The sequence below is a fragment of the Plectropomus leopardus genome, chromosome 19 (genome assembly GCF_026936395.1).
Source record: "Plectropomus leopardus strain MGB_pleo_1.0 chromosome 19, ASM2693639v1, whole genome shotgun sequence".
Taxonomy (NCBI): Eukaryota; Metazoa; Chordata; class Actinopteri; order Perciformes; family Serranidae; genus Plectropomus; species Plectropomus leopardus.
Window position 1 is genome coordinate 9,976,973 of NC_142194.1, and position 14,490 is coordinate 9,991,462.

The 14,490-nt window shown below is 39.9% G+C and overlaps 1 protein-coding gene across 3 annotated transcripts in view; it reads right to left on the reverse strand.

The window, feature by feature from the left end:
• dock1 (dedicator of cytokinesis 1) overlaps nt 1–14,490 on the reverse strand; it is a 243,654-nt gene that overhangs the window by 38,729 nt on the left and 190,435 nt on the right. For all 3 annotated transcript variants that reach the window (XM_042508037.2, XM_088070341.1, XM_088070340.1), the window contains exons 32-39: nt 11,961–12,019; nt 11,149–11,297; nt 8,679–8,764; nt 8,185–8,341; nt 7,065–7,105; nt 5,689–5,779; nt 1,923–2,042; nt 562–651 (exon numbers count right to left, since the gene is read on the reverse strand). In XM_042508037.2, the coding sequence (XP_042363971.1) occupies nt 562–651; nt 1,923–2,042; nt 5,689–5,779; nt 7,065–7,105; nt 8,185–8,341; nt 8,679–8,764; nt 11,149–11,297; nt 11,961–12,019 (793 nt within the window). The remainder of the gene's footprint in view (nt 1–561; nt 652–1,922; nt 2,043–5,688; nt 5,780–7,064; nt 7,106–8,184; nt 8,342–8,678; nt 8,765–11,148; nt 11,298–11,960; nt 12,020–14,490) is intronic.

Consider the following 14,490-nt stretch of genomic DNA (forward strand, 5'->3'; position numbering starts at 1 on the left):
AGAGCATAAATTAGTTTTACCTTCAGTGCATTTATCCATCGGAAAGGGCTGTTTGGGAAGTGGTGAACATTAAATGAGACTTGGAATATACCGCACTATCCGTGTGAAAGTTTGTGAACAGATGTTTTGATACAGTTTTGCTGGTGACCACTATGACTTAAATCCATCAAGAATTTTACCAGTTTTTGGATCCCTCCCACCCATGGAGGCATGCAAGAAAACAAAGTTTTCTTTCCAAATTCAACCTCACACAGAGTGAATAAGTGACGATCAAGTGATCATTTCGGGGGTAAAGTATTCCTTTAATTCTGAACTTGAGTCATGTTTTGTGTCATTTACTTCATGTTGCTGCCACAATCCTCTTGAAAAGAGTGATTTAATTCTCAATGAGGCTTTCCTGGTTAAATATATCAAATAAATCACATCACAGTCTTATTTCTACCTCTTAAAATCGCAGGTCAATGTGCTCTGAATGTCTCATTTCAGAACAGTTATAGTCCTTACACTAACACGACTCCATTTATGACATTTAAGTTCAACAAATAAAAAAACATTACTCACCAAGGATGCACTGAGCTGCTCAAAGTCAAACATTTCATTCTCGTACTGTTCAGCGAGTTCCTTTCCCAAAATGATTGCCTCCTCCCACATCTGTTGGACACACACACAGAGGCAGTTAGTAAATGAATTATCAAGATTCAAACTAAGATAAAGCACTCCATTTTCAGACAGCTGAATGAAGCAAATGATCTCTCCCAGGCAATGGTATTCAATACAAGTCCTTTTAGAATAAAATAAATGTGAATCGTTTTTATTATGTCAATATTCGTCACTTTTTTATTCGATCTGAACACTAAAACTCAGATGCCATACTCTTTGGGAGAAACAAATTTATTATAGTGTTGCATTTCCCCTCAAGACTTTTCCAATGCAGTGGAGTGGTGTCACGGATAGATGGGAGGCACTCAAACATGTTGAAAGGCTTCTGAGTGGCTTCCTGACAGACTCAATTGGGCTGAACTGATCTGGGCCAGGCTAGAGGTGGACCGAGTCCAGGCTGCTACTCAGATCAGCCTGCCATCAGTGAGAGTGGTGATGGCAACACCATCTGGGACTGCTTTCTGGACGACTCCGATGACACTCTTAGAAACTGTCCTCAGTTAAAGCGCCCCCTCCTCTCTGGAGTGTTGATGTATTCTTACAGCCACTGTAACACTTCCTGAACACTCTGCCGTGTTTGTATGTTTAGCCAACGCTTTTTCAATTTGTTGTCTCTCCGGCCATATCCTGCTGAGTGACAGTTGGCCGGAGAACCAAGTGTGGCGGCTGCATCCCAACACTGATGACACATACACAGCCTTGGGACACCATCTCTGACAAGCTCTGGCTGCAGTCCTGCAGACCCATTCCAGGTTTAGCTTACAGCCTGAAAAACAGTTTTCTCCCCTGGAACAAAATATGAAGAGTGGTGAAGAATAGCACACGTATTTTCACAATCTGAGGTACGTATGAACGGCCTTTTCTGCACTTCACAATGAGGTGGTATCAAGCCCAGATGGTATTCAAGTACCTCGCTGAAGTGGTATGCAGGAAAAGGAGAAAGTGAAAGCTAACCGGAATAGGGTTTTATGAAAGGTAGGGGACAACATAAAAGAGCTACATTAATGCTTGTGTGGTCTGATATGCGCATTCGTCCATAAGAGCATCAGCTAAAAGAAGAGGATTATTTACAATCCCTGTTCTGTAGGAAAGGAATATGAAACTTCCATTCAGCAGCTCTTCTTCAAAACCTGCCTTCTCATGCCAGAAGAGGTATTTAACAGAGATGACAGCCTCTAAAAATAGCATCCTCACAGTCCAGGATTTATCGTGATTATGACCACTCTTCTGTGTGTGTGCCACAAAGTGTGTGTGTTTCTTACCTTGCCCTTGTCGAAGTAATTGATAATCTGCTGGTAGAGTTGGTCCTTAAGCTGTCCTTGAGTGGTGGCCTGGTAGCCGTCTCTCTGGGTCAGGTGGGCGGCGCAAGGCTCGTCTGACCACTGCGGAGGACGAGTTAGCATCGGGGTCAACGAGGTGCAATACAATACAGAGCAAGAGGGGAACAGGTGACAAGAAATCAATCACTGAGTTATGGCCAATGCAAATGGGTGAGATTGATGTGTAATTCTTTTTAAAGCTGCCCTGCACTCTGGCAGGGTGAGATGGAAATTTGAGACATGGGCAGTGAAACATGTGTCGATACATAGTGAATGGCTCAGCCGGAGCATCGGTGCAATACGTAGCTTTCTGTTGCTAAGACTCAGGGATGGGTAGGAACACGTACGAAAGAAGTACCTTTGTTTAAACTGTACTTCTACTCTTCATTCGAGTATATTTTTGAGCCAGTAATGCAATTTTTTCAGTAATTAATTTATCATCTCTTCCTTAGTTACAAGTCTATTTAAACTGGGGGATTGAGCGTTGGGGGGGTGAGCACATACGCAGCACCTCACTGCAGATGCCAGGCTGCAGATGCCTGGAAAAAAAAAATTACACCCTTGACCATGATGTGATCATGATGGAGCAAAACCCAAAATTGAAGCTGCTTCCAGCAGCAATCCCTGATCATAATTGGCCACACTTTTTATACCAAAATCTACAAAAAAACCCAAAACAGTTACATGATAGGATGCCTGCTGTGCCTCCTAAAAAATAATGAGATCTCTGCCTTTAAAAACTCCTCTCTTAACCTCCGCAAGCACATTTGAGTAAGTTGCACATACTATAGGTGAAAATGTAGTTAGCTATGTAGCATGAACTATATTCATTTTTTATGTGTAACATTAATCTTTCATATTATGATGAGGAAGAGAGGAGTAGAGAGAAGGAGATGGACAGAGAGAGGAAGATTGTTCAAATCTCTATCATATAAAGGGTTTCCGCAATATTTCATGGACAAAATTTCAAAATCAAACTATTATTTCTGATTTTACAGTTTCTGGCTGTGATAAAGGGTGTCATTTTTTGGTAATTTTTAAAGAAAGCCTTCCAAACCTGTTTTCTTAAATAAATAACTACAGAAATAACTGACATAATTTTTCAGTTTTCAATCTAAAAAGTAAATATCAAATACATTACAAAAAATGCAGATTTTTAAATTACTTTGAAACCCATGGTTTTCTTCAAAAATAAATTTTGAAAAAGAAAAAGCTGAGTTTTGACCCCCTATTTTTGCATTTTGACAGATACTGTGATTGCCATGAGTTACAATTTTAGAGTAAATGGACATTATTGCATTTAATCTTCACTAAAAAAGTATAAAATGATGATAAAGATGTGATTTTTGCTGGAGTTGGTACCAAACAAGCATGTTCCCTTTTGTCTGGAATATAATTTGTAGGCTGTGCTGCCTACAAGAACCACAATGCTTTCTTTATGTTATGACACATTTTACTTTTACTTACATAATTACTTTTGTCAAAAATTGCAGCGCCTACTAACTGGATATTACACTTGGCCATAATGCAGTTTTCATAATATTTTCATAAACTGTGCTCTAGCCCACAATCTTTAAAAATATTTGACAGGAAAGTAACTTGTACCTGGTAACTTGTAACAGATACCTGGTAATTTTCACTTTACTTTAGTCATTTATATGGGAGTAATTGTACTTTAATTTTAATGTAGATTTTCTGTACTCTAACTACCACTTCTAACACTTGCAGTTGTAGTATTTAGCTCAAGAATCCCCATAACCCAATATAGTACAACCCACTGGATGGCTTCCAGTCTGGTGACGTGGTACCAGAGGAGCGGAGAGAAGCATCACTTAAGCTCGTGTTCATAATAAACATCAGATAGAATAGAGCCACGCAGCAGCAGCGTAATCGTATTCATTACAAATTCTGCTTGATTTAGTAAAGAATGGCAGATGAGGAAGGAGTGATGCAAAAACAGAAACAACCCGACTGCGGGGGTTTTCTCCTTTTGTGCTGACCATGTACACCATCATGCCTTTTCTTCACCCAGCATGGAGAATAATGAGCTTTCTGACAAGCTAGAGCAGCTTGGCTAACAGGGAGATGGACAATCTGATTGGCCTGTGTGTGTCGAGGAAGCATAATCCCATGCGTACTGCCAGGACCGATTCATTACCGGCCAGTTTTTAATTGGGATTCTGTGGTGTGTTGAGTAACCTGAGGAGTTAAGATCTCTGTGAAAATGGGACCAAGTTTTGTGTGAGGGCCACATTTGAATAGCAAAGCCAAGAAATTTGCATACCTTGTGCTGGAGAGGGGTGGAAAAAGTAATTGCCCTACACATTGTTGCTGTGGCATGAGGAGGGATGCTGGGAGGCTTTGGACCACGTTATTGATTCCTTTACAGCTGAACTGCAGCATTTACGGGGTAAAAAAGATCTCCGTATATTTACGGATGGCTGGATTGACGGAACCAAAGTGCTGATACATCTCTGACAATACACAAAGCGCCACTAAATTCGTCAGCCATTATTATACTGCTGCAGGTACACTACTGGAGGACTAATTATTACTACAGGAGCCAGTTTTACTCTAAAACTGCTGGTGGATGCAGAATTATGCATCATCATTCATCCTCATTCAAGCTGGTTTACACGTGCCTGTGTGTGAATACAAAAGGAGGACAGTGACTTTAAAGATTACACAGGGCCGCTTATTGGAGAAGAAAGGATTTATCAAGACTCCGGTGGAACAAAATTAACCAATTTCCTCAATATAATAGTGAATCCCCTCTCTGACGGTATGATCAGGAACGCCGCAGCTGCCGAGAGATGAGCAGAATTAAAATAATAATAACAAAAACAACTCCTGCAAATGCTACTGTGACTGCTCGGCGAGGAAAATGTGATTCAGTCACAGCCTGCTCTCCCCTGTCGGGACCTGAACAAAGGCGGATGCAGCCAGCTATTTATGCAAATATAGATGAGATGTTGGGTGCAACCGTTTTGGATAAAAGGCAGAGAGGAACAACTCCAAATTCAGGGTATACCAAAACCCCGACTGGGAATAGACATTGCAGCTCTTTGTGTGAGGTGCTCTCTGTGTGTGCGGATGTGATATATTTTTGGCAAAGATAAAAACTCTCAAGACTTAGAGAAGGCCTGAGTTAACAAAAAGGTGTGATCTTAAAAGAAATGCTTCATGATATCCCATAAATATTTATGCATCTAATTTAAGATATCATTGCACTGAAAGTGTGGTACCTGCCCCGTTTCCACCGCAAACTAAGCGCCTACACTGTGATTTATAGCAGAGGATTCTTCGTTTCCAGCTGACAAAGAGGACAGTAAAAGTACCCCTTTATCTTGAAGCACCTCAGGTGGCTGCTGCTGCTCTATCCTCTGCTTTAAACTATGTCTGAGCTTTTTTTCAGGGAAGATCAGATACTGGCCGTGATTTGCATCGACTACGCAAGGTGAAAAAAAGATGCAGCTCAGCAAGTCTGCCCTCTTTGCAACCATCTCATGCCATGGTGGGATTAAAGGGATGTGGCCTTATCTCTCTAGATCCTGTACACATACAAATTCACAGATACACACTTGTTTAATGCCTGAGGTTAAATGCCATCTGCCTGACAACAGCTTAATGGTGTATTTGGGTTTCCGTTTGAAGAATTTACTAGTGTGTGCTTTGACATTTATTTGTTGTCGATATTGTGTGTGCGTACCTTGAGCAGTTTGGCGTGTAGCAGCAGAGTGTAGGCAGCCTCGGTGTAGTTGTCGCACTCTTTGTGGAGGTCGCACAGCTTGTACAGGTACCTGGCAGGAAAAAAGCAATGATTTATGGGTCATGTCTGGGTGGGCCTCTCACACTTTAACAACAGTCAGAAAGTTAAGTCCGCTAGACCGATGCTACTTGACAGCCTGTTTTACCTTAAATAAAACTTGACAGACAGATAGAGAGCTCTGACTGGAGAGATTGCGGGAATGGAAATGTATTTTAACAAGATCTAATATTTCATTCTGGATCTCTAAGGAATTCGCTGGAAAGAAAAGGGCCAAAATGTACAGCAATCAGTCTTTGGCAGTTTAAGATTTAACTTAACTGGATGTCACAGCACCAACAATCCCAAGGTGCCTAATGTAAAGTACCTCATGCCTCATTTGTACTGCGTTGTACAGCTCGACTTGACTTAACTCAGTGTAGGCATTCGACTGTCAGAGTGACTTAGCTTGAAACTGCCATGACATCATCTTCAACACAGCGACTGCTGAATCTTTTAATCGGCAACGACACACTGGAACGTCTGCGCTTTTTTCAATTGTATGGTGTAGCTGTGCGACTTGCCGTTAGTTGCTGTAAACTGTAGCTTGGCTAGTTACAAATGGTGGGTTTGTTTAGGATGTCCCCTGTTGCAAAAGTGACAGTTGTAATGATGACTCTCTCTGACCAATCAGAGGTTTGCAGCTTTTTAACCTTGTAGTTTCAGCTCAGCTCACTTGGAACCTTAATTAAGGTGGCACCAAAAAGAGTACAGACTCCTCAAAACGTAGAAAAACGTTTATTTTAATGAAAACAGTGTTGCACAGAACATGATGTTGTATTATGGAAGCACGCTGCCTTTTAATACAACAGGTTTTCATTCATTCTAATTCAGTTCTTTAAATCTAGTTCTTTCCTACTTGCAGTATGTTAACATTGCCAAAGCAAGTGTGAAGTTAAAAAAAAAATGCACGTACATTAAGTTAAGATTAGCTACTAGAATCTGGTTTATATACACATCGCTGCAGATCAGGTAACACCTCTGACATGCCCACAAAATGAGAGAAAATGTACCACAAAGCCCTTTGCACACTGTTTCAACGAAAAATGTTGCTCAACCTGAACACTGTAGCGAAATGGTGCACACTGTTTTTAGATTGAACCTTAAGTAACAGGTATCTGCAACTTTAAAAATGGAAAACAAAAACAGAGCAGTCTGTGCTGAGTAGAGCCATACTTTATCATGCAGTGGAAACGGTGCATTAATTTGTGTGTAAAATGCCTCTAAAGTAGTGAATGTCCACAAATTTGAACACACTTAACAGGCAGGATATGACTCACCTGATGTACATCTCCTCTCTGTCAATCTCCTTGTAAAAGTTCTACAGGAAGGAAAGAGATCATTAAAATGGGTTTTGTGGTGTTTACAAAGGTTCAGTGTATCATGCTTACATCGCACAACTTTAGAAATCACTGAACTGTAGATTATTTTTTAATCTTTTTAAAAGAACAACATTTTGGCGGTGTGACAACTTAATTTTCTAAAATATGGATGAAAACCAACGTCCTGGCTTGTAGCAGGCAGACGTGAAGTTAAGAAAGTTGGCTGACATCAGAATACAGTGGTGTGCAATGTTCCCCTGGCTAAAACTTTAAACTTTGATTTTACACAGTCTACCAGAACGTGACCCAGATAAATGCTGACTATAAGCCACAGTCACGTGAGACAAAAGTGACATTTCAGTGCTCCAAGATGAAATGTCACTTCACAAAGGAGAGGTGTCTCATGTGAGCTGCTCTGTGATAACATCTGAATGTGCGCTTACATGTGGTTGTTCCTTGTGTGTGGGTAGTCTCATGCCATTATGGTCACTTTATTGACGATAATAGCCTGTAAACAACGCTTAAGTGTTAATCACATAGATTTTGTTGATCACTCGTTAAAGTAATTCACCACCACCTAATTAAATGGTTGCAGGAAAAATATTCTAATGTATTAATTTAGATAAACCTTTTGAATTGTAAACATTGTTTTGATGAGTTGTGTTGACATAATAATGTTGATAATTACATCAGGTTAATATTGTGCGCAATTTATACTCAAATTTCTGCATTCACTGATTTAAAACTAATTTAAGTTTTAAAAACCTAATGAAACTGACTTTATAATTTGGGGTTAACTTTTCTCCACCTTCAGCTCACTCGTCAAATTCAGACAGTTAGGGACCTGTAGGCCAAACAACCATGAAACAAATACCATTTTCTCACTTAAAACCTTGTGTTTAGTCTTTCAGTTATTAAGTAAGTGTATCATATGGTGTATAAATGTATCATTTTTTCATTTTACTTTATTTATTTGTTTTTAGAGTGTAACTATTGATAGTGGGATTATTTATTTCCCCTTGTTGTCTATACGTGTCACAATAAGTATTCAGCAACTGAGAAAAAAGTTAAATCTTACGAGCACGTTGACGGTGCAGCTCATGCGGTTTTCTTTGTTCTCGTCGTGCATGATGGTCCTGTAGTCCAGCAACCTCTCCAGCAGCCGAACCACCAGAGTGACAAAGTTCTCACCTGTCTTGGCCAAGTACTTGTGCTTCCTGCAGTGCTCCAGTAAACTGGTGTGTTTGTTTGGAGCGGAGGGAGCGCAGTGATGTTTTGTAAAGGGAGAGAAGCCAGGGGCAGTGAGGAAAACAAAAATGAAACATATATAAGAAGTTTTCCGTCAATTTAAAATGTCAGACTTTCCCACTAAGGATTTGAGAGAAACAACCTTTTCTTTGCCCATTAAATCAGAGTTAACACCCAACTGCGCTGAAAGCGAATAGTGGCAAGCTGTGATAGTCGTGTGATCATCAGCACACTGTGATTATTTTGAGGAGTGCCATGTTGCAATTAGCATTACCTAACTTGTGAGAGGCTCAGGCGTAATCCTGCCCATTAATCAGCACTTACATTTTCTGAAAGAGAACTTTGTACTGCTCGTCTCCACGGCCCCCCTCCACCTCGTGATCCAGCTTGGTGATGATCTCGTTCTCAAACTGCAATTAGACAGAGCAGGCGTAAATAATCAGTGTGGCTAATTTTTCAATTAATTAACGCCATCTCCCTGTCTCACTCTCTCTCCTTGCATCAGGGCCTGGCTGAGGCGATCTGTGCTTTGACTTAATGTGTCCGCATCTTGCAGTCTGGCCGGCTGTGAGCTGGTGTTCATTATTCTCTTATCTCATTATTGTCTGTAGAAATTTGGTAAGAACACAGAATTACGCTGCATCATGAGACACATCCACTTTACTTTTACTCTGTTGTTGCTGTAGATTCTGACAGTGATGCATGGACTTAATTTATCTGATATTTGTATGTAGCCGCTGCATGAAAAAAAAGGTTTTATTGTGCAGAGACAACCCAATTTTCCCTGACTTCTTTATATGCCCTTGTGTTGGCCAGACACAAACACAGAGCAGGTGAGGAGAGTGCAGCCAAGTAAAAAAAAAAGATATAAATGCTGCTCTCTGCACAACCAACACACCCAGAGAAGGAGAGAGACCCAGTAAAGGGAATATGACTGACTTACAGTATAAAAAAGCTGTGAGGGCGATTTGAAATTGAGCACGTCACTAAAGGAGAGAAACCACAGGTGAAAACATAGGGGTTTTTTTCCCATGAATTTTTCTTACATTTTGGACAATTTCGCTTCCATGATTATTCCATGGAAAGAAAATCATACAAAACACACATTTAGCTTTAAAAGTTCAGACTTCTGCTGTGGAAATACATGCAAAAAATCATCTTAAAGCATCATTTGCATATTTAAACAAACAAACAAACAAACAAACAAACAGAAAAACAATATGTAAAAACAATAATTAATATAAGTAATAAACCAGAAAAGTTTCATAGTGATATCTATTAGGTAAAATTGTTACCCCATATATCTGTAAGGTCTTATTTATGGTCAAAATGTATAGAATTTCACAATAAATATCTCTCGTTCCGTTATTTCCATCCTGCGCGCCCAAAAAGATCATCTTCAGTAGCACTTACATACACAAGACTGTTTATACTCTTAAGAGGGGTTTGTTTCTATATCATGAATAGACTGATTTAGAACATATTTTGCATGAAAACATGATGAGAACAGATATTTTTATGGCTGTTGTCAGTATCTTCTGATCTTATGATCTTCTTATCCAATTTTCATAGTTCTTTTTTGGAAATGTATGCAAATTGGCAAAGATTTGATTAGATCATGCATTATTTGCATAAATCATTTTTTTTTCTGTTACAGAAAACTTGTGCTAAAAAAAATGATTGTCTTAATGTAAGTAATCAGCTGGGGTAGTTTTATGGTGTAGAGTAATTGAAAGACAAAAAGAAGAAAGACATATGAAGGATTAAGCATGTAGAAGATGAGAATAAAACAAAGGAAAAGTGGCAATTAAATAAAGGCGATGATGAATAAGTAAGATATCAAGTGTCATTTAAAAATGTTCACACAGCTTGAATTTCTTATTGCCTTGGATAGAGAACTCCATAATTTCAATGCATAGTTAAAAATAGGCTGAGCTGCCCATATTCTCATTTGTGTGATAGTTTGTATTTAGAAAACAGTCCATGAAGGATGATAAACGGATAAAGAATTGGTAATGCAGGCAGGTCTCAACAATTAGGGGCATCATAATCAAGTAAAACAACTTTATAATTAATCCTAAAAGACACTGGGGGTGAGTGCAGGTTAGATATGCTTTATCTTTCTCGTTCTGGTTCAAAGCCTGGCAGCAGAAATCTGAATTAATGAGAATATTTGTATCACAAAAAATAAATGTCTTGATGTGAGAAAATCAACTTGGGAAGTTTCATGGTGTTATCTATCCGTTAAAAGTTTTACCCTATTTACCTGTAGTGTCTCTCCTAAAGAGAAAGAACAAGTAAAGTGGCATTCACCTCCAATGAGCCAGATCCTGAGTGACACAGTGACTCGATTAGCAGCACTTTACTTGAGAAAACGATGTTGGTTAAACTACGAGTGACTTCACAGGACTACAAGAGCCAACAGAGACATGAAGCCATTGTGCTGCTTTACAATTTGATCCAAGCACAATAAGCATCACATACTTTGCGCGCCCACATAAACATCACAAAGCTGAAAACTGCCTGAGACATCTCATGGCTGAACAGCTGTAGCCAAACGGATTTCCTCATGCAGAAAGGCTTAATTTTGCACTGTAACGGGGCATAACATTAAGTTCCACTTACCGTGGCTGTTGATAATCAGAGCACAACAAAATGAGATTTGCAGAATTACAAATAAGCTTGTGGCTATGAAACTTTGTCTGTTTTACCGTTTGGCACACCAACACCCGCTGCGTCTCACAGAGTCATTTTGTTACAGCCCTTTTGCTGTGTCATATTTCAGAGCACGCACCCGCTGGAAGCTGCATGTGAAGTGGAACTCGCACTGCATCATGTCGAAGAAGATGGCGATGGTGGCCTTTCGCAACTCAATCTCAGGGACTAGTGTCATCTCCAGGATAGGACCCACCATCTCTGGAATGAATTTTATCTTGTGGGGCCCTTAGAGAAGGAAAAAAGGACATTTACATATAAATGCACAGTACACACAGCTCATTTGTAGACTTCAGTGTGCTTCAAGCACAACATGATGATCCTAACGGGGCATGAATAATCCTTAATGATCTGCAGATTTAAAATTAGCTGCTCCAAACAAATAAAAAATCTGTCTCCCTGTGTTTATCAAGTCTCTCATCAAGAATTTTCCATGACAATCAAGCGGTAAATAACTTCGAACCAAACACCTCAGGTAAAAAATAGCAAGAAGCTCATTAGAAAACAGTGAATGAGTCAATCTAATCTGGTGGAAAGCTCTAATTAAGGGATCAGATGGTGGAGGTTACAATGAGAAGACTTTAAGGGAGGCACAGGTGCCCAAATATAACACCTCAATCCCCAAAACACAATCTCGTTCCGTTGAGAATTGACTCTCTCATCACACGACATAAAGCTAATTAACACATGGTTGTCTATATTTAGCGGCTGTTCTTTGCTGATTTGATTTGTAATAACTGAGAGCGAGAGCACTTAGTTTGCAGATGATCATAAAAATGAATTAACACGTCAAGTGCTGCCGTTCTACTTCAGTGCATTAATTAAGAAAAATATAAAAACTTTCTTTGGATACTAGCGAAACTGAACAGTATAGACACAAAAGTTGTTTACCCAGATTGTACCACATGTCCCTGATTTCAAAGCCGATTTGTCTTCTCATGTCCTGGTACCTGAAATACAAACAGGATCAAATGTTACAAAAAATACACGCTGACTAATATAAATCCCTAATGCAACATAACACACAGTTTGTGTGAGCGGCTGTGTCATGTTTTTTAGCTGTGCCGCACCTGTTGGAACTAAAGTCAATGTTAATGTTACAAAGATTTCAGTCAAAGTCAGAGAAGGAATTAGAGAAGTAGCCCAAAAATCAAGGGAAAGTGAATTCAACACAACACTTATGTGGGCGCTAAAAACCAGGCTGCTTATTTTAAGCTTCCTTTGGACATCTGACACACAGTGGATGCAGATGCAACAATGACCAAGTGACAATTGCTATTGATTTTTTTAACTAAATCAAACATATCTTTGTTCGTTCTTGACAACACACATTCAAATAAATATTTAATAGCCCCTCTGAGAAATGCTTTGCTCTGATGGAGGTCCAAATGTGCAATGACCAAGTTAAACACAACGGACCCTATTTTAAACAGTCTATAGTGCATTTAAGGCATGTTCAACTCCACTTTGCCGCTTTAACAGCTCATAATCAGGGCACAAAGTAAACAGATTCAAAGTGCCTTGACAATGGCAGGCTTGTTTTGTCTTTTCATGATGTTCTTATGAATACAAACACACAATGATGAGTTAATTCTCCTAATTCAAGCTTGCAAAATACACACATGCCGGCAGTTGGCAGGCTGTCAGCTGTGGTCTGACTTCTGCTCTGTGTATATGCATTTGACAGGGGACAGAAGACATGAGGAAAAGTGTTTGATTAGACAGTCTCTGTTGGTACTAGTTCCTTGAGGTCCACTCAGGGTGTCAAGAGTCCTTATATAAAACAAAGATTTGCAAAAGAAGCTGGAAGGATCACTTCCGTCCTGACTTTGGGTCTCGTTTTTTCTGAATGAGGGCTTGTAAGCTGATCAGCTCTGCCATGTCTAGGTCGCGAACCAATCTGCACGGCAGCTTGGAGCCCCGTCTTCCCGCCTGCCACACAGGCCCAGGTCACAGAGAGGACAAATTGTGAAGCGGAAAGGACAGAGAGAGAAAGACAGACGATGTATGATGGAGAGACTAACAGCAGTGGAGACAGTGGGCACAGAGGCAGGAAGTGAGACCATGTCTGTGTAAGTGATCACATGAAACCAAACTAATGGATTTAGTTCTTTGAAAACTGATTGGACAATAGATAATAAAGAGAGTAAGTTCAAGCTTGAAATTGTTTTAAGATCAAGAATATAAGGGACACAATGGAGATACAGTCCCGAGAGAGCCATTTCTGATCGTTTTTACCGTATTTCCACTGGCCTGGCATTGCATGCTCTAGCTGCAGCATTGCATGCTGAGAGGTAATCAGATGTATTTTCACTGCTGGCTCACCACGAGGAATAACTGCACTGAACCACAATATTGTGGTTCTGTTTTGTGGCGTGCCAAACAGCCACAGTCTCTGCCCTCAACCAAGCCATGTGGCTGGCTGGTGGAGTCGATGGATAACTCTATCCTTAATGCCAAGTCATGTCACCCACTGTTCTATAACACATTTATGCACTAACTGAGATTAAAATGCATCATAAAATAAAGAACAGATCACCTCATAATGCTGGGTAGAAAAATGGTTGTATTTATTTGGTTGAAACTACCTCAACCCTAGTACAAAATCTGGTTTTATATTAGAGTTGAATGGCCTATGTGTGCAGGTTAGGTAGCCATGGTTGCCTCCTGGATGGTGCAGTTAGTGGTGATAATACAAAACAGCTTTGATATTAGATCAATTTGCAGCGAACAGTCTAGCAGCGATCCAACAGCACCATAAATTACATTAATTCATTAAAGAAAGTCAATTTTATAAAGAAAGACTAACTTTTTCTAATCAGTGATAAAAAAAAAAAAAATCGCTGTTCAAATTGAGGATTTTGTTTTTCTTTTTAATTTTTTTGAAGGTTACGAATAAGGGTGGGCTGAAAAAATTCAACTTTTGAAGTTCTGAATGGTAAAAAATGACATTTGTTACAGCCCCACTGGTTTAAGCCACTCTAACAACATCCAGTTAATGAAGGTGTGCATCAAAGTGTAAATGCAAATCTCCAATCGCAATGCGACTAAAACACCATAAAAGTCAATTATCTGACACCACTTTGCATTTAAAGCTAGTTGTGGTATTAACGTTCTCCTCCCCCCAGTCTCATGTCCTCTCCAGCTGGTGGCGCTGCAGGTGACTGTATTGTTTGCGTATGCCAAGAAGAGTCCCATCTGACATCAGACTATCACACTGAGTGACTGATGGAGGCCTGGTGGCACTGTCTCCTCTCCTGAGCACACTGATGGTATGACACCTTTGCATGACATTGCAGAGAAGTAAAAAGATAAGAGTTTGAAGTCTAAGCGTGACACCTCTCCTGACCTCTAATTAATAAACATTCAGCGCCCCTTTCACACATTGTGACATTTCAGAGCACCCTGAGGCCCTGACAGA